Here is a 23,451-nt window from a genome sequence, read left to right as displayed (position 1 = left end):
ACAGTCTTGATACAGAGGAAGTTGAGTTTAGATCTAACACAGTCTAGATCAGATTGGAAGAGGATCATTAATACACCCGCTCAACCCATGCTAGCATGGAAAACGGACGTTAAGCCGAGAATGATGATGATGATTTTCCTAATTTGCTTCTTGAAAATTTAACTTTTTAGGATCACTTGCGCACTGTACGCGCAGAATTATTGACTCTAAAATCTTAACGAAATGGCCTAGTTGAAGTATTATATGAATTAAAAATATTATTTTTTTAAACAATCATGGATTTAAAAACATTAAGATTAACAATGGATATTATCCCTTACATAATGGATCAATGTTAGACCAATGCAATAAATGATTAAATCGCAAAGTGTGCGTAAATTCATACAAAGCTTTGTGTTTTTAGCATTTGACTTTCCATATTTTAGACTGTTATTTAAAGGGGAGGTAAAGCTGTCCTTACTTAATTGTTGGTTTGCTGTTTTTCAACTTGTAGTTTTGTTGCAGGGTCGGTCTGTTGACAGATTATTTTTTTTTACCTTTTTGTCAGAAAAAAAAATCATTTTATGTCTACTGTGGTCTTTTCGTGAGCCTTACTGTGTTATGCTGGGTCTATTTTTGGTACCCCTAGGAAATGCGCATTACAATTGTTGCACTTCAAAATTGCTTTTTGTTGTCGATCTTAGTCCCTGTGTATCCAGCACCGTTTATACGTCAAAAAAGATGACCGATGAAACACGTCAGCGTAAATACATACTGTACTGATACATAGAAACAAATATGGTAGCTGATTGAAGTGCACTATTGCGGCATACTCTGTTGTTTTGATTATTAATTTACTTAGCAGTTTGTTTGCCTTCTTTTTATTTTGCTATACTTACACTGTAAAAAAAAAGTAATTTGAGTCAGTAGTATACCTGTTTTTGGGTTGGAAATCAGGGAAATACTGGAAAACTAAAAGAATGATAAAAAATCCAGACCCAAACTTTTTGTGGTCAACGAGAAATTGAAAAGGTCAGTGGGAAAATAGCAAACTTAATTTTTTTTAAGGACCACCTAAGCTCTAATTTTTTATTTAAAAAAACAGTAGCCAAATGTATATTTACATTTTTGTTGGACTTTATTTTTAACAGGAATTGGTTTAACAATTTCAATTTATTGAATATCTTCATGGATGTTAAAAATATAAAATGGATATCTTTTCAGTCATGATTATAAATATGAAAGACTTTACATTTGGCAAAATTATTTCTAACTTTAAAGTAGTCTTCAGGAATTTTATTATTATCTTTTTTAGCACAAACTTTCAGAGAATGAACTCATCGGTATGCGGTGATTACCACATTTACACCCACTACTGTTGTCAATTCGATTGCCTTTTTTCAACAACTTTGTTTTCGTGGTTGCAACTATTCTTGTTCTTTCAACAACATTTCAGGCTCAAAACCAAATGGCTTTAGAGCCTTAATGTCTGGAACAGTGTTCTTTATTTGATGAGGAACTATAATGCATTTCTGCTTTTTATTTGTTGTTTTGTTTGTTGAATTATAAGCATCAACATATAGAGCCTCGTGTAGCTAAGTGGAAGTTTGAATTAAAAAATGTCATATTCAAATTAGAACCTGGTCTTTTTATTTTGACACACTCAAAAACGAAGTTCTTACATAGATTTGAACAGGGAATATAGATAATTTGAATTAAGTTCTTGTGTTTGTGTGTTATTTTTCTGATTTTATAAGTTGAAATACAAATACATAGTCCAGAAAAAAAAATTACATATGTGTAAGGTTACTCCCCCTTTAAATATTTGTTTGTTTTATAAGTAATATTTTTTTGCGAGTGTCACCTAAACTTTGCTAAAAACATAGCATGAAGTAATCTAAACTTTGATTAGTTTTAAATGAATGTAAAAGCTTAGACAATGTTGTTAATTATTTTTTGAAATCTCTAAACCTCTACTTTTATATGCAGTGTAACTTTTGTAAGCAATTCTGATGGCAACACACATTATACCTAGATGATTATTATGCAATGAAAAATGGAGAAAGCTGACGATTTAAATTCTAAATATCAAAGGCTTGGTTTAGAGTACCAAAAGGTGAGTATGTTCAAGTAGTTCTTTTGTTTTATTCTACATACATAAGTAAGCTAGGGCAAAATAAAAATATCTTATATTTGCTCCTTACTGGATGGAATACTAGGTTTTTTTCCATCTTGATAACAATTTACCAGTGTCTGGTTAGTACCTCAAAGTAATTTTTTTTCAACTTTATAACAGGTTCGCGCTCAAGTAACAGTTCTGAAGAAGGCTGTTCTAGATGAACAAGCTGCAAGCAAAGTTATACAAGTCAGTCGAAATAATTTTATACTTTTGTTGGTTATGGTTAACAAATTTTTTTATTTTGGTTTTAATGTTTTAATTTGAGTGCTTTCAAGTTGCTGCTTGTGTAGTGTGTTGCCTTATTTTTGCTAGGAAGCCTTGAAACAGAAAGATCAAACTATCCGAAAACATGAACAAGATATTGACAGTTTACAATTTCGAAACTCGCAGGTAGAATGTTTTTAGATAAACGAACACATTTGTTTTTATGCTGGGTAAAAGATCAAAATAAAAGAAAGAATTTGTACATTATAATACTCTTTTTCGTAGCTGTCAAAACGTGTTGAAATATTGCAAAGTGAATTGGATGAATATGAGAGAAAAGGTGCCAAACCTGGAAAAGTAAGCATGTTTTAGATTTTATTAGAGTTTTAGATTCCTTAAAGTATTTGAAATAGTTTTTACCTTTTCAGTCTTAAAACTTTTATCTGCTGCATTATCAGGGAATTCCACGAAGAAAACAACACGCGTGCTACACATCGCACGCGTAAATCTATTTTAGAAAATTTGCGCGTGCGTTTTTTTGATTTTTTTCCTGGTTTATCTCACTCTTATCAGTCCCGTGAGTGTTAAGTGGTGTAAAAGTGCTAAATATATTAACAAAACACCTTAGTTCGTTGTAGGAAGTAATTTATAATAGGTATATAACATATAATTAAATTTAAACAGTGGAAGAAGAGACGCTGACACGTGCCAGACGTTGCACTTACTGCAATGGTCTGCCATTTTGTTTGTAGTGCTATTTATCCCCAACCTTGTTCCCAGGGTTATATTTTCTCCGTGGGTTATCTATTATCTATAAAAATGGTAAAAAAGGGGAGTCATTTTTTATTTATTGAGGTTTCAAGTTTTGTTTGTTAGATTTTGGGAGACGGCTTGTTTGGAATAGTTTAAAGTTGTTTTTAAATTTAAAGTTGTTCTTTAGATTTTTAAAAGTAAAACAAGTATGTTATGTTCTTTTACACAGTTAGGAATTTTAAAATAAAATGTTCAACATATTTAATTTAAACACGGGAAAAAAACACGGCGTTTAATTAACGTTTTTAAAAAAAATTTAATTTAACCACAAGTGGTTATTAACTGTTTTTAATGATACAGTTGAAGCTGTCGATGTAAAACGATTGATTTTTGGAATACAGTTTTTAATAGTTAAATGCTTAAAGCATAGCCTTAAACGACGACATTAACTACGCTGTAGAAAATCAACTTTTATAATTCCTTCGTTAATTTTTTTATTTTACGAGAGTAAAGAGCGTAATTAGCGCGTGCGATGAATCGCACGCCTGAATAGCTGTTGCACGTGTGTGGGCGCGTGCGCGTGCGATCGCACGCGTCTCATGGAATTCCCTGATTATGATAATTGCTGTGTTTTTGTTATTTATTATTGATCTATTAAACACTCGCATCTCAATTTTTTAGGTTTCATACAGAGCCTTAGATATTGGCCATTACTCAAAACTACCCCTTAGATTTCTATGAAATTCTTATAATCTAGAAAATCTAATAACTTTCAATAGGATTATCCTTAGAACTTAAAGCTCACAGTATGATTTATTTCATCATTCTGTAAATTTTATACATGATTAATTCGATTCCTGATTTTACCTGAAAATAAGGAAATATTCCTTTTTGTGGCTGTCAGAAACAGAATATCAAAATTCGTGCCAGAACGAAAGTAATTGAATTTTAAGCAGATAGTGATACTTGGACTAACTTTTGAGGGGGTCATAAACAAAATGTTGACATAAGCAAAAATTAAATGCTGCCATTTTGTTTCTTTTATGGCAAAATATAAGTGTGTCAAGTTTGATTCCTGTCAGGCCAATCAAAAGTTAAAAATCACTGTCAGGGTTTCTTTCCAATCTCAAATTGTTACGTTTAGTCATCAGGTATGAGTGCCAATACTTTGACTTGTTTATTATTCTTATTGTTGTTTATTAATAACATTGTTGTTTATACTTGTTTACTCTTGACAGCAATCCAATTCACAGACAAGTATAAGTTTTATCCATGAACAAGAACTTCAAATGAAAATTGCTGAAAATGAAAGTTTACATAAACAGTTACAAGAAGCAAATCAGCAGAATGAGTTAGTTGTGCGCCATCTTGAAGCTCGCCTGGAAATTTTGGAACATGATAAAGATGGTTATGAAAAGGCGATTGATGATTCCACTTCTAAAAACAATGCAGTGATCGACAGAATGAAAGAAGAGCAGCATTTGCTGGAAGCTAAGTTACATAAACAAGAGGAAGATCTAAAATTTGCAAACATAATGGCTGAAAAATAGTATGTTTATTTTTGTAAATTTTACCTCTTTTTGAACTTTTTAAAACTGAAAATCTTGGGACATTCTTAAAGTTAAGGTTCAATTAGCAGGTCGCATTTCGTAATTTGCAAATCAAAATGCCGCCTTTGCGAATCATTCTACGAAAAAAAGTTAAAATTGTTAATGCCATTTCTTCATCAATCATTTGTTTAACCTGTTTCTATAACAGTTGCTGCAACAAAATAACCATTATCCAGGAATTAATGTCAAGTGGGTTGCCGACCCCCCAGACCACAATTTTTGCAAACTCACTTTATATTTCTAATTCGAACCCTGGAAGACATAAACTATCCATTTGTTTTGTGAATATATCTATACCAATAAAACCTGTCATAAAAACAGCGTAAAAGTTGAAAGTTCTTATTGTCAGTTTATTACCATCAAATTGTATTAGTTGAATTCATAATGTAATGTTGTAGAACGCCTTTTAGTATTTTCCTACCGTGCTTAATCTAACATACTTTTTACATTTCATTGATTTTATTCTGTTATTTCATTATCAGTTCGCAACAGTTGAAAGAAGCTCATAAGGAACTGCAATCTAAACTTGGTAAGAAAATTGCAATTTGAGCCTGATGTTAAAATTTGTTGGGGTTTTTTTTTGTGGACAAGTTATTACTGTTTTATTATAGACAAAACAAACAAATTAATTCAAGAAAAGATGCCATTTATTGACACAGGTAACACCGCTACATTCATTTTAGAAATTCAACTTTTGGTTTCTTCCCCTATTTTTTATGGTGTATGACTGGTTATATTTTCTCAAAATTAAAACAAGCATTTTTTAGGAATATTTTGCTACATGCAGTTGTTCTATGTGTGCCTTATTTGTCACTTCGCTATCTTAGTTCTAAGGGGGCCTAAGTCCAGGTCCTCCCCAATTCCAAAGGGGCACAAGTCCAGGTCCCCAACAATTCTAAAGGGGCCTAATTTCATTTTTATTAAAATTGAGATTTTTGATTTTTCTGAATCTATGGATCACTGGCTTTCTTTTGATGTGTTTGATGTGTTTTGAAGTTAGAAAGTCTTGAAAATTGATCAAACTTTAGATAAAAAACATATTTAATTTTAAAAAGGCCTTTTTAGTACATATGGGCCTAAGTCCATCTGGATAAAATGTTTCAGTTTTAAAATGGCCTAAGTGCATAATGGAAAAGAGCCCAAGTCCATATTAAACTCAATTTAAATAAAAACAAAAGGATCTAAGTCCATTTATTCTTAGAACAGCCCAGCATTATGGTTGGTTGTAAGTAGATGAAAAAATTGAATATAGTGTATTAATATTCCAATGTTAAAGAAAAGCAACAAAACCTGCATAGTGTGTTTTCATATGTAGTTAAGTCCTTATAATTTAAATTAGTAAGAGACCTAAGTCCTTTTTGTTTTTTTTCTTGGTAGCACATGATTTATTCACTTTGCCAATAACAGCTTTTGATCCAAGAAACAAAATCATAATCATGGCTTTTAGAAAAGTTTTACTTTCATATTAAGAATGACTTCAGAATCAAGTAAAAACTTTTTTTTGTTTAATTTCTTTATAATATTTCATGTTTTCAATGCAAATGTGATTTAGAAAAAAGCAAGGTTGGAGCTACTCACAGAACAACACTATTTGCTTCTGGGGAGCTGTTTTTTTTATGTGCAATTGTTACTTAAAACATTTTTATCATGTGCTATTAAATGATTTTATAAGAATATTTGCATATGGAGTTATGAAAGACCTAGACTAAAGTTTTCTAAACAGACATTTTTTTAACTAACTTTCCGCAAACAAAAAGTTTAAAACTAAAATAATCACCTTGGTACTTCAAAAGTATTGGGGTAACACATCAACAAACCTTAAGCATGTGATTTTAATAAAATTTAAAGCAGAGGCTAAGCAATAATTTTTCCTCTCATCACATCATATACTATGCATGACTTCTTATTGATAGCTGAAGTAAAACTATTCTTTTAACTTTTATAGTCCTTTTCCCTGTTTGCTGACAGCATTTATTTTTCATATTATTTTTTAATCTCCAGTAGGAATCCAACTTTTGCAATTTTGGATAACAAACATATCCTTAATGTCTGGATAAATTAAAAAATTAAAGTAAAATAAAATAAAAAAAATGAAAAAATTATACTTCATGCTTATAACAGCAATTTCTAAAATGGATGTTTTCTAACTAAAGTATATTATGTCACATGCAAGTATTTTGGTAATTTTTATTATTATTTTTAGAGAAACAAGAACTGAATAAGCTAAACATTCCAGTGTGTGATCGCGCTCATCAGGTATGGAATTGTTTATATCAGTGAAATATACTATAAGACTTATACATTTTAATAAAAATTGGCTCTGTGATTTGTTTTGGGTTGAATTTTAATGGTACATTACATCAAAAATTGCATATTATGCAGGTGAAAACCATCATATGGGATTTAAACAGATGGTTTCTATTAGCAATAATTTTAAAATGTATATAACTTTAAATCGAGGCTCCCCATGCATTCTTCTTCTTATAATGTTGTCAATGACTGAGTAACATGAAAGCAACGCGAGGTTCTTGTCTCAATTTTATGAGGTTGTTTTGACACAGATTACATGGAAATTGAATATATTTGTTTAAAGAGTTACACTGTAAGAAATACACAACGTCACCAGTCAAACTTTCATACTGGCGATTTAAAGTGGATAAATTGCCTTTGGGTAGTTGCTTTCTACAAATCGTCTTGCTTATCATATGAAAATCACTGAATAAAAATTGCTTTTAACCTGTTAAAAAATTGCCAACATGTAACTTTCCAAATAGGTTGCAGCTTTTAAGGCTATCAAAATACTTCATTTTATTAGCTAATGTGCAGACAAGGGTTTTTTAAGATTATGACACAACAAAAGGAAAAAGTTATAAAACGAAAGCTGAAAAAATATTTTAGATGTCAATAAATTACCAAAAATATTTAAATACATCTGTAAAAATGTCAAAAATCTACCTTACATTTAAGAGAAAATTCATGCAAAAAGCAATTATATATCTTATGGTATCAAAATCAAACTTTTTTGCGTCGGGTTTTTATTTTTTTCTTGTTTTATAAATATTATTGCAGCATCTATGGGTGTAAACCCCTTATGCTTTCTGAAAATATTGTGCTAAAGGAGAAAGTTTCTTACTTGCAGCACATTTTAAAGAAGCAACTTTCTGCATGGTGTACAACTTTTTATACTGTTGTAAGCATTTAATCAGGTATATCGCCGGTTGTTATATTGTGCTAGTGGAAACAGTCATACAGAAATTGGTGAAGTAGAACATGCATCTGGTTTGTAAGTTATTATGCCAAGCTGTTGTATTGCAGTAATTCCAAAGATAGCTGTTTAATTCACATTGACACTTGCAATTGCAGACTTATTAACTTAACAGTCAGGCTTTTTTACGTCAACAAAAAATTATTTATAAATATTAATTACTGCTTTAAATTGGCCAAGATTTAAGGTCAAAAATTTTGTTTTGATAAATATTTTTATCTGCATGATCAGTTACCATAATAGATACAACCAGTGATGCAGCGTATCTTCATGATGTTACATTTTAGAGCGGCAAGTAAATATTTTTGTTTTATTTTTTAGCACAAAGCTCAATTGTTTTTGGATGTTTTTACAAATCATTTGATTGTGTTTATGGCTGGTCTTTCTGATTATCACACTTACTTAGAACAGGTTAGAATGATGTTCCTCCTTTGAGCATGCTTAGGTTTTTATCTCAACGTTTTATTTGTATTCAAGTAAGAAAACGTTTTGAATGTAACTTAATCCCACAGCGTGTCATACTCTAATCCTGTGACCTGATATGCGACTTATACCAAGGACATTGATTTCCCGGCAAATGCTAATGTTATTTTGAAATCTTGAAAAAGCCTTATAAATACGGAAGCAACTGAGAATTATGTGCCGATATCTATCATGTGCCCAGAGCTGTTGTCAAATGAAAAATGGCATCCTGTAAAAGAGTGTTCACAAATATAAATGAAATTTTGGATCATAGCGATGATGAACTGCACCTTGGTTATTTATCAGAAAATGGAAGTGAACTTATTTCCCATTGAGGAAGATATACTGCTTAGTAAAGAATGTCATGTGAGGCCCCCCAAACTGTAAATAATGTCGATAGTTGATCAACCGATAGTACGCAGAGGATGTGCAGCAGTAAATAGTCAGGTTTAATATGGGTTGAAATACTATTGTGATGTGTGCAGGATTTTGAAGTAGTTTGGTCTGAAATAGCCATTTTGACTCTGAGAAAATAAAACAAAATAGCCCAGGAGTTAAAGGGTTGAATGTGGACATAATAAAAAGATTTGTTGAATCACAATAATAACATATACTCCCAAAATAAATGTTTATTTTATTTCGTAGTTAACCAATTTGTTTTTGTCTCCCTGTTTGTTTACGTTTTGTTCTTTTGTTACAAACACCAATTCTAAGTTTATTTATTATCAGAACTTATTAGTATGTTAACTGCAAAACCCATCAATGTGGACAAGTTTTGTTCTTTTTGTTTGACTTGGTCAGTTAGAAATATTTTTTCTAGAAAATTGAACGTTGTATAAACCTATGCTTTGCAATTTCATTTTATTAGAGGTTGAAGGTGTATTCTGTTGATGTGAAACAAGAAGAGCTGAGTTCTGTCAATGCCAAGGTAAATACTTGTCGACAATTGTAATTAGTAACCATGGCTACTTTCTAGTTATCTGTAACCCATGCACATGTTTATTTGAATTAATTATTATTAATCAATAATAAATTTGTAATTGCAAAGTGGCATTTTTAAGAACACATATTTATAATTTTACATATCTTTGTGGGCCTGTCACATATTCTAATTGTCAGACTAATTTATTCCAGCAGATTTTGTACATGCTTTTGGTTTTTTTAACAAGGAAACATTTTCAAATGCTGGCTCTGTTACAGTTTTACAATGAAAATCAGGAAACAATTAGTCATTTGTTTTGTGTTGTTTTTTCAGTTCTGCACACATCTGTTGACGAACGCATCCCACTCACGCAAAGTTCAACACTGTTTAAAATTGTTACAAGAACAGTCACAAGATGAAGTTTTTATATCCATGGTAAACAACTGCATTCTTAGATAAGTCTGTTGCTAGGTTTGATATTGTGCAGTGCAAATGATAGCTACAATTAAGACATAATCTGATGCAAATTAATAATTAATTAATATGCTAGGTAAATAAATAAATTAATTTATATTCATAAAATAGAAAAATGACGTATGTAGAGTATTGCTTTAGATGTTAACCCTTTCTGTGTTTACCAAGTTTTTTTTGTAATTTTAAAAAGATTAATAAACGATAAAATATAAATTAGGACGGTTGCTGTTATTTTTAATTAAAATAATGTAAAGAGATAAAAAAGTTGAATGCCTTTAAAGTAACGATCATGCCTAAGCCATGTGCTTATCCAAAAGGGGGTTTAAAGCATGCTCGAAGCATGTAAAGGTCAATGTACATGTTCTGTCTATGGTTTAAATTTGATAAGATATTTGTTAGAAGATTTAAAGGAACTGTTTTTATCAGGGTAAAGTTAGACCTTATTGAGGTTGGTCTTGTAATTCAGGCAAAAAAACTGCGCAAAGTTAAATGAACCTTAGAGGAAGCAAATAATTTGGTAAAAATGGGAGCTTTTCAACAGATGGTTTATGATACACATTCATTCTTAGGGTGTCAGAGTCTTTGTAACAAGTGGCAATCATCAAGTTGTTGTGTATAATTTATTAAATTTTTAATGAACTGTTTATAAATTGAGTTGCTTTTTAAAAAAATTTTTGTCAAGTAGGTTAATTCGCTGGTTTTTTCTGTGAATAAGATGCACTGAAAATATTTACATTTCATTAGCCTTGATTTATAGGCTATTCAGACATTATGAATATTAGAAAAAACTGATTTTGCGCTACTTATTATTATTGTTATTATTATTATATTTCATGTTTGAAATTTGATACTTTATGGCTATGAAATTGTTGTTTATAGGCTGTAAAATATACAGGTGTGGTAGATATTATATAGGTATATTTTGTAACATTTAAAAACCTTAGGAAACCTTGTCAAATTTTCAAGATGTATCATCTGCATTTCAAGCCTACGTGAAGTATTTGGAAAAATTGTTGCCGTATCGAATTATTAGGTTTGAGTTCGTTTCTTTCATTATTGTCTTATACATATCTATAGTTAATGAGAATGATTGGAAAGGTCAGTTAAAACATATCGTCTTTATTAATATGGGTTTCATGATTAAGAGTACCTGTTTTTTCCTTTCTATTCTTGAAGAATTAAACATGTTCAGCTTCAAGGTATCACTTTAATAATTTGGTTTGCCTATACCTATTTTTTGGTGTTTTGGTAAAGGAATTTATTCAACTTCACCTGGTATTATTTTTTTCATTTTTTAGCATTGATGAAGAATGTCGTTCTTCAACATGGTCTGAAAGTTTAGAAAAATGCAACAACAAACTTTTGTGTGAGGAGAAAAAGTTGACATCGTTGTTTAAGAAACTGGCTTCATATGTTTCCCTGCTTGCATCAACAGGTTGTCTTTTGTTTCTTCAGGTTACTGGTCAGTTTTTTAAAAAATATTTGGTTACTGCAAGTCAAATGTAAGTCTAAAAGTCTGGCGAAAATTTTTTAAATGCATTTCTTTAGAATTTTAAAGGCTGCTTTATTATTTGCTTTGTAAATGCCAAATGTAGCAACGATGTATGGTTACTTGATGAAAAACGTAAACAGCTAATGAACTTTAATTGTTAAAAATATATGAAAAAAGCGAAAGGCAGAAAACATGCTTATCTAACATTGTTGCAACTTGCAATTTATTTAATTCAAAGAACCTGATTGTCTTAATCACGTCCTGTATTTTTTTTTGTTTTTAGAATTACCAACATCATCAGTATCCACTTGTGTAAGCAACCTTAACACAACATTTAATGCAATGAATAGCTGTTTTAAAGGTACCCATGTAGATAATCATAGTAGATGCTCTCACATAGATGGTTTTATAAAAGATTTCGTATTAAAAAACACTTTTTTTTTTAGCCATATGTAATCATTATGTTAATAAATCGGAGGAAGAGCATAGTTTACCCACATATACTGAGGTACTTTATTTGACCTTTTATTGCTAAAAGTTTACTAACTGGTAGCATTGTGGTAAAGTGGGAAGTGGGAAAGGTCAGGCGCCCAGTCCTTGGCACAGTTATGTCAGAGAGTAAATTATGAGTTGATCCTTTTATGTAGCACTTAACAAGCTATTGAGACTGAGGTTTTGTTTACGCTATTAATGTGCTTACATTAGATGAAATAAAGCTTTAAAATTCCAGGACTACTCTTTGGGGCCCTTGTTGACAGGAGAACTAACAGAACTTTATAGGATATCCTGGGTAAACAATTTTATCGCGAGACATTGTATTTATTTTTTTAAAAGCCTGTAAAAAGCCTCTTTTTAGTGGTAAAGATTCTTAAAATATTATCATTTTTTCATTATCGTAAAATAATCAAGTTGGCAGGTCAAAACAGCAGTCACAATGTTATGATGCCACTTTAACACTTCTAAGTGCCTAAATAATGCAGGCATGTTAAAGAATGCAACTAGCAAGTTTTAAACGCTGTTTGCCTGGCCTACGTGTGTGCAAAAGTAGCACCTTTGGAGCCTGTCAGGTGCAGGAATATTTATGTTCATATTTTTTTCCGCTGCTTTTTTAAACTTTCTGTGAACTTTCTATTTATTCATGTTTAATTAATTTTTTAATTTTTTGTTTGTTTTGATTTTAGAGATTAAAGATTACAGATGAATGCTTATTATCCACTTTGAATTCTCTTGAAACTTCAAGTGGAAAGGTAGAATTTACATTTTTTTGGGTAATTTAAGGTTCCAATATGCGAAATTTTAAAATAGCTGGAAAAATGAGGCAAAAGTCAGAAATTTTAGTCAGCAAATGTCAGAAATATTTCTGAAAGTTCAGGAAAATAAGAAGTTAATATTGTGTGGACACTATGCACTGTTGCATGTGAATGAAAAGTTAATAGTTTTACACACATGAATGCCATGTTTTTCTAAAACTGCACAATCATTAAAGAAAGAATATTGTGCACATGAAAAAATGAAACTTTTTTGTTAAAATCATACTCGAAAAGTCAGGAATTGTTAAGATTTTATCTGTGCGAAAATTCCCCGTTTTTTGATCCAACTTTTATCTAAAAATGTTATTGAGAGCCCTTATTTATACTGCAGGAATTTCAGGAAAGAAGGAGGAGTAAGTACTAAGTTTTCACTCTGTACTACAGTGATGATACTGTTTCTCTACCATAGCAACTTTCTTTTATGTCCTTATGTTCTTATAGACTTGTTATTAGGTCCATTGATAACTAATTATTATGCTGCTAGTCGTTAGACCTTGGAAAGATCCATGGGTTCGTCCGTCCTTTTTATACCGCATTGCGTGCGTCTCGCCACCTGCGCAACTAAGCTACCATTTTGCGTGACAGACGGACGGACGGGTATTATAATATAGATTAGTTTTATGAGTTACATTTATTAACGAAAACATAATGGTTGATGTTTAAGTCTGTGTTTTTGTTATTGCAATTACTTGTTGGACTTGTGATGTGATGAGGTAACTATCACATATCTTATGTTGTAAACCAAAAAAACATCATGGCATTTGATTTCCTCCTACGATAAGTTTTAAGCTAAAATAGTTGTCATCAATTCTGTGTCTTCTTTGTAGAAAATAAAATGATTGCAAGAAGTTACAATATATATATACATAGAATGTTGTGTTCTAAATTATCCAATAAAATATGGTTAGATTGTGTAGTATGGTTAACTAAAGGTAAAAGTGAGTTAGCATGGGCTTTTTAGTGATATACTCAACATCATTCTCAACTTATTTTATATAATAATACGAAGTGTATGTGACGTTCATAGTAGATAATGCTCATTTTCCTTTGATGTCGCCAAAATTTTCTTTTGAATCATTGAAAAAATTATGTCTTAAATGTTAAATTTTATGACGTTACGGCGCGACGTCAATAACACTACTTTAACGTCAATATTCTATATTAAATTAATGAAGCCATTACACTGCACTTAAAACTTTGAGGCCAAATAACTTGGAAACGAGGTGGTGACGTCGATGCTTTTTCACTGCATGGGTAACTAGGGATCAACTAGGACCAATTTGGGTAATTTTCCCCAACCTAGGTCCCCAAATTCATTTCGAAAAACCTTTAAACCCTAATATCTCTGCAACCATTTGTCAAAGTCACATGATCCTATACATTTTCTTGATCAACGTTTCAAGATCTATACGATGAAGGGAACAGGTATACAAATTCATAAAAAAATTTTTTAAGGTTTTGACGGGTCTTTGCTGACGCCAGCAGAATTTTTAAACCCTGATATCTTCTTAGGCGTTCGTCGAGGACATATTATCCTGTACATTATTTTAACCAGCATTTCCACCTCTACACATAAGAGACAAAGAATAAACAAATTTCGCGAATTTTTTTATCTGCACCGCACTGCTGACGTCAGCAAAACATTTAATCAAACTCTCTTTTTATCGACCTTTTGCCTAAGTGGATTTCTCCACAGGCTTTATAGACTAGTATTACCATATTTATTCTTTCTGTTTTTTCCAATTGGTCCTCTTTAAACATCAATATCATCATGTTGCAGTATTGGATTTAAAATAGTCAGAAAAGCATCCATTGAAGTAATTTTCAGGTCCAGCGGACATTCCAGTTGTTAAAAAGTCAACCAGGTCGGCTGCAATTTTTTTGTCGCTGACAATTTCCTGGATGGCTTAGTATGTAACTATTTTAGGTTGAGGATAAAGTGAATAGAGAACAGACAAATTCAGCATATGAAAGTTTTTTGTGATAAAGGGAGATGCCTTATTTCTTTCTGTCAGTTTTTTGTCATCTGTGTAACAATTGTGTATGATTACTTTCTAGCTGTGTAGCTTGTTCAAAGAGAATTTGTCTTTTATGGTTGCTTCAAGAGGGTTTAAACGCAAAGGTCTTCCCTCTGATTTTAGCCAGGTATAGTAAATAAATATTGTTACTTTGTTGTCCCTTTATATGAGAGGCTATAATTATTTCTTGGAATGTCACTTTTTCCTGTGGGTACTGTGTTTAATTTCTCAAAAATTATGTTTTTTCTAGAACTTACCGATAAATTTAAAATCATTCTTTAACCAAGCATCTTCTTACATTCAAGATGTGCAGCAGGTTTGTCTGTTTTCATTTTTTGAATCCTGTTTGTATGCCGGGTAGATTTGTAGGATAAATGTACCCGTTTTGTTTCCAACTTTCTCATTCTGCAAATTAAAAACCTTGCAAGTCAGTAAGTCAGGAAGTTGTCTACAAAAACTAATTTACAAAACCTGTAGTAACCTTTTAACCTTTTTTATTCCCATTTCCAGAAGAAACTGTTACCTAATACTTGATCATGTTTTCTGCAACATATATATCTCATTGCTGAGTAACTTTGTTTAGCCGCCTGCACAATCGGTTCCATACGCTCTAGCAGTTCGAAATTATCGATCACTGGTAACGTCCTCTAGCGATGCAGATAAGCGATCACAACAACAGGTGTGCTATATTGTCACTTGTGATTTCTCTTATACGCAGATTGTTATTATTGACATGGTTTGATATAATTTATGAAAAAGTACTTTTGGTTATTTTGAATGCAAAATTTCGATGGCTTTATATTTTGTCTTCTATTTGTTCTTAAGGTGGTGGATTCTCAAGAATGTATCATGAAACTTGAGCAGGTCAGTAGTCTTAGAAGTGCATACATTCAAATATTTTTTAGAGCACTCAAATTAAACAGATTATTATCAAATGTCAAGAATTTTTAACTACTAGAACTTGTCATCATAAAATTGTAGTTGATACATTAGCAAAAATGTTTTAAAATGAGCAAAGCCTATTTGCTTTTAAGCCAATCAATAATGCCTATTTGTTTTGTCTGTTTTTCTTAAGAGAAAAATCCACTAAACCCATTCTGCTTACAACACAAAATACTATCTTCTTAAGGAAAAAGAGCATTGGATGTTAGAGACGCAGTTACTAAAAGCGAAATATGAAAGAGAACAGAAGGTAAGAGTATCAAGAAAACATTGTAATAATGACGTGCATGAGCGACTTATATAATTTTACATTGCAACTCTTACCAGTAGGTAAAAGTATAGCGTAGGATAGGAAGCTGCGATAGGAGTTTTGCAGCTTGCAGAAATGTTTGTGCTAAGACACCAGTTCTTTTAGGAGAGGTGGGGGAGGGGAAGGGGGGAGGAGTGATTTAATTTAGTCATGCTGTCATTAAACTCAACAACATGATAAAATTATAAGTAGTTGAAGAAGATTTAAATTATCTTCTTTCACTAAACTTTTCTTCTTTTTATGAAATCGTTTTGTGATAAAGAGTGTATTAGTTAAACAAAAATGCGGATGTGATCATGATTTAGACAATTAATTTTGTGTTTCTAACTTGTCTCCATTTGCAAATTCATACATGATGACGTCATTAAATTACTGTTATTACAATTTTAATTTCATCTGTTTATCAATGTTTGTATTAATTTCTATAATCGTTTATTTTCTTCGATATTTTTTTTGTCGCTACGAACAAATTATCTCAAAATATTTTTATTTGAATTGATTACAGCACACCTGAAGAGTTGCATATTAGACACAACATTCTGTGTTTTGTTTCACATTTACTATATTTTTTCTGATATAACATAGTGGTAAATTGTGGTTATCTCTTACCAAGTATCAATTTTTTTAAAAAAAGACTCCAAAGAGAAATCAAATTGATAGTTGACTTATTATACTTTTAAGAAAACAAGTCTGTTGGGTGAAGAACTGAAGAAATGTAAAACAGAAGCGTTGCAAAGATCAACAACATTAGAGGATAACATGGTATGTCTGTTATTTTTTTTTCTAATGTCTAATGTTGGACGAGACATTCATAGCTGTTTGACTGTTTTATTATCAGTTTATATCAAGATACACGCTTTTTTGTATAAGAATAAACTCAATAAGAATATCGAGGTTAAGAAATGGGTTAAAAATTAAGAATGTCTTAAGAATATACTCAAGCTCGACCTTTTGTTTTAGATAGGAAAATTTGTGTGAAGCACGAATTTTGATTAGAAGTTTAATTTCTTATACTGTATGTTTATTTTCTTGTCAGCTCACCTGTCTTTTACACTTTGTTTAATTACTTTCACACATTTTTTAACCATTACAATAGTAGTAATTATAACACCTGTTCTGTCCATATTGTTTTTTCTTGTGTAGGCAGTTTTTTAACCTCAACAGTATCATCTTTAGGTATATTAAGAGTAATTACATGCTTTCCGGCTGTAGCCATGCTAAGAATTTTTTTAAGAATATTTGAGGCTGAGATTTTTCAAAAAGTTACGAATACCGAGGCTGAAACGAAGAAACGCTATTCTTATAAAAAAAAAGCGTGTATACCAAGATAAAAAGCATAAACTGAATTCCTTCTTGAGAAGTGAGTTCTCTAACCCTTCTTGTTGCATTGGGAGTTGTGAAAAGTTTTTGTTTCTAGTCATTCGAGGGATATGCACAGCAAGAAAGAAGTCGAAGTTTACAACGAAGTGTTTCTTCTACATCATCAACACCCGATACTCCTCATCAAATCCCGGTAAGTACCAAAGATGGGGCTGCCTATATCCCATTTTTATGTCTTTTTCCTTTTTTTATTTTCCCCTTTTTTCATTAATAATGTAAATTTTTTTTACAGCTTGGAACACTAGAAGTCATTAACAGAGACAAAAATGTTAGTATCTTTTGTTTTGTTGTTGCATTTATGTAGATCTGTAAATATTTATAATTAGTGGGTGGCCCTTGGAAAACTCCTGCCCTTTTTACACAGCATTACGTGCGTCTCGCTACTTGCGGTACCATTTTGCGTGATAAACAGACAGACACGTACATGGGCATTATAATATAGTTCCATATGAATATGTTTATATGAATTTTCCATATGAGTTTTTTATATAAGCAAAGTGTAATTACAGGATACATGGAAGGACAGAAACTCTGTATATATGTATCTAGTTTTACAATGTAAACCATCCTGGAAGTTCTATCACTCTTTACAAGCTTATTATTGTGACCATAAGGATTTTTTAGTGTCGATGTTTAGGTAATTTGGAAATTTTGTTCATTGAATTGTCAGGTGGTAACATTGTTTTTTGATGCACGTTTGCAATAAAAAGTAATTTTCTTCAGGCATTGTTGGACAGCGAACATGAAAACTTAGTAAAAGACCATCTCACAAATCGTATCACCCAACTCACGAAACAGGTAGTTTGTTTTTATGAGTTCTGTTTTCTTCACGATTTCTGTGTTTTTATGTTTCTGGAGAATCTATATACATACCAGGAAAGCTATATACATACTAGAGAATCTACATACATATCAGGGAATCTATACGCATACCAGGAATCTATATAAATACCAGAAAAATATACATAGCAGGGAATCTATATACATGCAAGAGAACCTATATACATACTAGAGAATCTATATACATACCAGAGAATGTATATACATATCGGGGATTCTATATACATGTCGGGGAATCTATATACATACCAGAGAATCCATATACATACTAGAGAATCTATATACATATTAGAGAATCTATATACATATCAGGGAATCTATATACATATCAGGGAATCTATATACATAACGGGAAATCTATATAAATGCGAGGGAATCTAAATACATACAATACTATATTAAGCATATACTACATAAGGATACCATACCATATTAAATATACTACATATGCTTTACTATATTAAGCGTACCATATATACTATACTATATTAATCCTACTATATTATGCATGCTATATTTACCATACTATATAATGCATATTATACATAGGATACTACATTAAGCATTATTTAATGTTTACATAGGATTACTAGGTATAGTTTCATGAACAAGTACAGGGGGTTTGACAAGAGCTAATACTTGATTAATATAGGTATTTATAGAAAATCGTTTTGTCATTTTAATAAATATATGTTACTCAATACAGTCTGTGTAATTACATAGTCCTGCAAATTTAATGCGTATCAATTCTTAAGTTCTTACATTTCAGCTTCAAGTTACAGACAGCAAATCGATAAATTTTTACCAAGAGGTAATCACTTTGTTGATATTTATCTAGTTTTTGTTTGTTTGTTTGCTATTTTACACATCTTTATTATCTCCACCAACCAAATGTATTTTACACATTTTTATTATCTCCACCAACCAAATGTGTTTTACCCATTTTTATTATCTCCACCAACCAAATGTATTTTACACATTTTTATTATCTTCACCAACCAAATGTGTTTTACCCATTTTTATTATCTCCACCAACCAAATGTATTTGACACATTTTTATTATCTTCACCAACTAAATGTATTTTAGCCATTTTCTTATCTCCACCAACCAAATGTATTTTACACATTTTTATTATCTCCACCAACCAAATGTATTTTACACATTCTTATTATCTCCACCAACCAAATGTGTTTTACCCATTTTCTTATCTCCACCAACAAATGTATTTTACACATTTTTATTATCTCCACCAACCGAATGTATTTTACACATTTTCTTATCTCCACCAACCAAATGTATTTTACACATTATTTTATTGTCTCCACTAACTAAACTATTTCTTTCCATCGTAGACTCATGCACTATACAAACAAATCATCTTAGCTGATAAAAACAAACAAAAATTAACCAATGAGCTTGCAGAATCAAATAAAAAAATTGACAATTTGCAGGTTTGTTGTTGTTTATATTTTTTGTTAACTTTTATTTATGTATTTTTTGTTGACTTATTTTCTTAATTGTAAAAATAAGAGGCATGGAATTTTCATTTATTAATGAAATGCGCCGTCTATCATTTTATCGTTTTTCACATTAAAAGAGTTATCAGATAGCTTGTATAATCTGTAGATAAGTCTAGGATCTAGACGGTTTATGTTTAAAACACGCATTTGTTTTTTTTTAAATAAAAAATATCTCCAAAATTTAAATTGGCTAAGGAAGGACCTAGATGGTTCATGTTTAAAATACGCATTTTTTTTTTTTTTTTTTTTTAATGAAAAAATATCTCCAAATTTTAAGATGGTTAAGGAAAGGCCTAGATGGTCCACTCTTTTGACGCAACCTTAAAGGCATGTAGATAAAGTTTTCGTACGTAAAGTTCTGTGTTACATAACTAGCGTCACTCACACGGTTAAATCCACTGAATTCTGATTTTTTATATATCCATCGTTACACGTCTGTAAATAAAATTTATATGAAACATTCTGAACAAAAAACACCCCTAAAATCCTTGAATCTGATTGGATTATTCTCTCTAGTGGTTAAATCTGATTGGATTATTTTCTCTAAAATGGGTCTTTCAAGAAAAATTTTGCAATGCATGCCGGCTATGTTCAAAATCATCTTTGGTTAGAATATTATTTTTAAAATAGGTTGTTCTAATTATAGATGCAATGCATGCTGTTCAATGGGGTTATGCTGTGTTTAATACTTTAATAAAAGATCTTTTACTCGAGTTTTTGATTGGTTTATTTTGTTTTGTCTTGATGGTGAAAGCTTATTTCAGCAACACATAGCCAATGTTGATCTGGTTTCCCAGTTAAATAGCCAATTATTGACATTGTTATACCGCATTGCATGACGGTATAGGTAATTAGAATATGGGTGCTGTGTCCTGGAGTAACATGATTGGTGTCATTTTCTTTTGGTTGTGTTTGTGAAGTTAGATTGATATGCTTTTACTAGAAAATTGATTTTTGTTAAAAATGAAAGTTTTTTCAGTATATGGTATTCAGCTATATAAAATTCTGGAACTGCGAATATCTTTTGTTATGTTCAGGACGAGCTGGAAACGACAAAGCGAAGTTATGAGGAACAGTTAAGGATGCTGAGTGATCACTTATGTGGTATGAACGAAAAGTTGACCTCGCAAAAAGATGAAATCGACGAACTGAAAACAAGCAGTGCAACACCCCCTAAGTTAAAATTCCAACTACCTGGACGAAAGAAATAATTCTCACAGCTAGCATAATTATTTTTTCTTTTTCTAAGATCAATTTATGTTTGGAATTTTTTTAATTAAGTCGACTAGGTTGATTCTGTTGCGTGTTTTTTTTTTGTCCTGTGTCGTAAAATCGTTCCCGGTGTAGTAAAATATTTTTGTACTAAAAACTAGTGTCTTTATAGCTTATCAAGCGAACATAGTTGTTCCTGTACATAGCACTTATATCATGACGTTCATTAGAAGTGTTACGTATGTTGTTTTGAAAGATTTCGTTGTTTGTTTGTTTGTTTGTTTTGGCATTTCTTTTTTTCTAACAATGATTATTAGATTTTTCCTGTATTTTTTCTATATTTCATATATTTTGATGTTCTTGTTTTCAGTTTAAATTTCTAATTCTTCTCAGAATTCTGTTTTGTAGTTTGACCGCTTTTTCTCCGCCCGTTTCATAGAGAAAATAATGTTATTGGAAATCTTTATCGATGGGAAAAATGGGAATAAAGTTAAAAAAGAAATAAAAACGAAAAAAAAAATGTTTATCATCCGAAGAATATCACAAAATTAATCTCATTCAAAACCACTGCTGAACATATTTTAAACTGTAAGACACTCTACGATAACTGTTGTGAAAAAAAACGACACGCTATAAAAATGAGTTTAATATATCTAACATAATGATAAGTGTCATGTAACAGAAAAAAAATTAAATTATATTTTCACTGCGTAGTATTAGTGTTAGGAGAGAAACCTGGTTTTCCTCAAGGAAATAATCATTGTGGATAATAAGAAAAAAAATTATTTTAACCAAAATTCCTGAGAAATTAGCCGTTTAATGTCTGCCTATATTTTTATTTAAAATTCTTGTATTAGGTAAAGCGAGGACAAAACTTAAACACACTGTCAGTAAAATGATATTTAAATTTTTTCATTGTCCTTAAAAAACATTTAAACTAACATTCTAAGCTATTTTGTAGCACCCTCGCAGTCTTAAATAAATAAAAAATAAATAAATAAACGGGGGAAGAAATATGTTTGGAAGACCATGCAAATAACGAACAGCAAAGAATATAAAATAAATATTTATTTTTATTTAGTGGTAAAAATTTTGTATTACTAATATTAATCAAATATTATATGGCCTCTTTTAAACTGGTTTTTGGGTAAAGATAAACTGAAAGCAATAAAATACAGTTACAAAAATTCAATATCATGCATTCAATTCCAATTATTGTATATATATATATATATACACACATTTAAAAGAACGTTTAAGTTATTATTTTTTTTGTGTAATTCCACACTTATGGTGACGGTGTTATTTTTGTAGTAAAATCCAGGTATTAGACGGCAGCTCGTGTGACCTCTTTCACACTTGGCTGCTGTATATATTATATATCCTAAGATCGAATATTGTGGTCACAAATAACGTCTGACATTTTTGGCTAGTTTCTAACGAACAGGATTAAAATCATGCGATTTTAAAATGATAGTAATTATCGAGACAATACACCACCACAGGACTTTGTTATGGCTAGCGTGTTCCTATGTTACGTTAATGTTATGATAGCTAACCTGGTAACCAATGACGTCATTTGGTGTAGATAATACTTAGTGTTACTAATTTAAACAAGACTATAGTGGCGTGTTTTACACCGGCTGAGTTGTTTGAATAATCGAGGTGTGTCGTCTTTTTACTTGATTATTTTACAGTATTGTGATTAATTGGAGTTTACGTTTGTTCTAAGCAGTTGTATTCTGATTGTTTGCGTCACCGCCATTATGTTTCCAGGTATACATATCTAGAAATAGTTTTTTTACATCATATTTTATTGTAAGGAGTTTTTCAAGTACATAGGTGTTGACAACAATAAAGTATTGATTAGCTCTAGTCAGTCTAATATCAGTTACATTTTTTTTTAAATTTAATTTATCGTGAAAGTTTGCACGTAATTTTTAACTTCTTAAAAGAGAAAGGTTAGATGTTGGAAATGTTTTTTTGCCAGATGTTTTGTTCTCCGATGTTAGTTCGGTCCTCGGTGTTGTTGTCGTGTTGTCAAGAACACCATGATTTATGATAAAACAACTTCTACTGATTCTGTATCCAATGATAATGTTTCTGTTATGTTGTGATCTTTTTCTTTTAAATATTTATGTTTTTACTGTCTGTTTCACTTACAGATTAATTTGATTAGTATTGCAAAGGATCGCGGGATGTCTGGCTGTTTGATCACATTATTCTAATTTTTTAGATTTTTTATGTTGCATAACCATAGCGAAGGGTATTCTTAGGTATGTGTTTATATTATGTAAAATATAACATTACTTAAGTGTGTTAAGGGACTTAGTCGATATGTTGATATTAGCCTATAATTTTATTTATACTTTGGCTTGACACTGTAGCTAGCTTTGTTAAAATGTTCATAGATAATTTTGCTCGTTCACATCGTAAAAAGTTTTCATGTTGATTTGATTATGTGTATCTTACAGACCAGAAAAGTCTATGCGTTTAAAGGTCTGCTTAATATACCGACTTAATAAATTTGCTTTTTTTGTATAATATTTTGTATGTGATACAGAATTTATTGTACACG

The 23,451-nt window shown here is 30.9% G+C and overlaps 1 protein-coding gene across 1 annotated transcript; it reads left to right on the top strand.

Moving 5' to 3' along the window:
• The first annotated feature begins 1,158 nt into the window (after positions 1-1,158).
• On the top strand, positions 1,159-23,301 carry LOC130629502 (protein phosphatase 1 regulatory subunit 21-like). Its single transcript, XM_057442736.1, has 28 exons — positions 1,159-2,095; positions 2,276-2,344; positions 2,471-2,548; positions 2,648-2,719; positions 4,354-4,664; positions 5,208-5,254; positions 5,337-5,384; positions 6,929-6,981; positions 8,312-8,401; positions 9,321-9,380; positions 9,708-9,809; positions 10,793-10,881; positions 11,147-11,283; positions 11,624-11,701; positions 11,787-11,848; positions 12,522-12,587; positions 14,709-14,795; positions 14,919-14,984; positions 15,252-15,347; positions 15,494-15,532; positions 15,798-15,860; positions 16,602-16,682; positions 17,338-17,433; positions 17,533-17,568; positions 18,024-18,098; positions 18,910-18,951; positions 19,494-19,592; positions 20,699-23,301. The coding sequence occupies exons 1-28, from the start codon at positions 2,036-2,038 to the stop codon at positions 20,870-20,872; spliced, it is 2,376 nt and encodes a 791-aa protein (XP_057298719.1). The 5' UTR covers positions 1,159-2,035; the 3' UTR covers positions 20,873-23,301.
• Positions 23,302-23,451: the final 150 nt, after the last annotated feature.

The sequence above is a fragment of the Hydractinia symbiolongicarpus genome, chromosome 2 (genome assembly GCF_029227915.1).
Source record: "Hydractinia symbiolongicarpus strain clone_291-10 chromosome 2, HSymV2.1, whole genome shotgun sequence".
Lineage (NCBI taxonomy): Eukaryota > Metazoa > Cnidaria > Hydrozoa > Anthoathecata > Hydractiniidae > Hydractinia > Hydractinia symbiolongicarpus.
This window is presented reverse-complemented; position numbering and strand designations above follow the sequence as displayed.

Bases quoted from the DNA above. Each gene is read 5' to 3' on its own strand.
- LOC130629502 (XM_057442736.1), top strand. From the start codon at position 2,036: ATGGAGAAAGCTGACGATTTAAATTCTAAATATCAAAGGCTTGGTTTA. The intron at 2,720-4,353 runs GTAAGCATGTTT...TACTCTTGACAG, and splicing joins AAGGTGCCAAACCTGGAAAA to CAATCCAATTCACAGACAAG. The intron at 11,284-11,623 runs GTTGTCTTTTGT...TTTTGTTTTTAG, and splicing joins TTCCCTGCTTGCATCAACAG to AATTACCAACATCATCAGTA.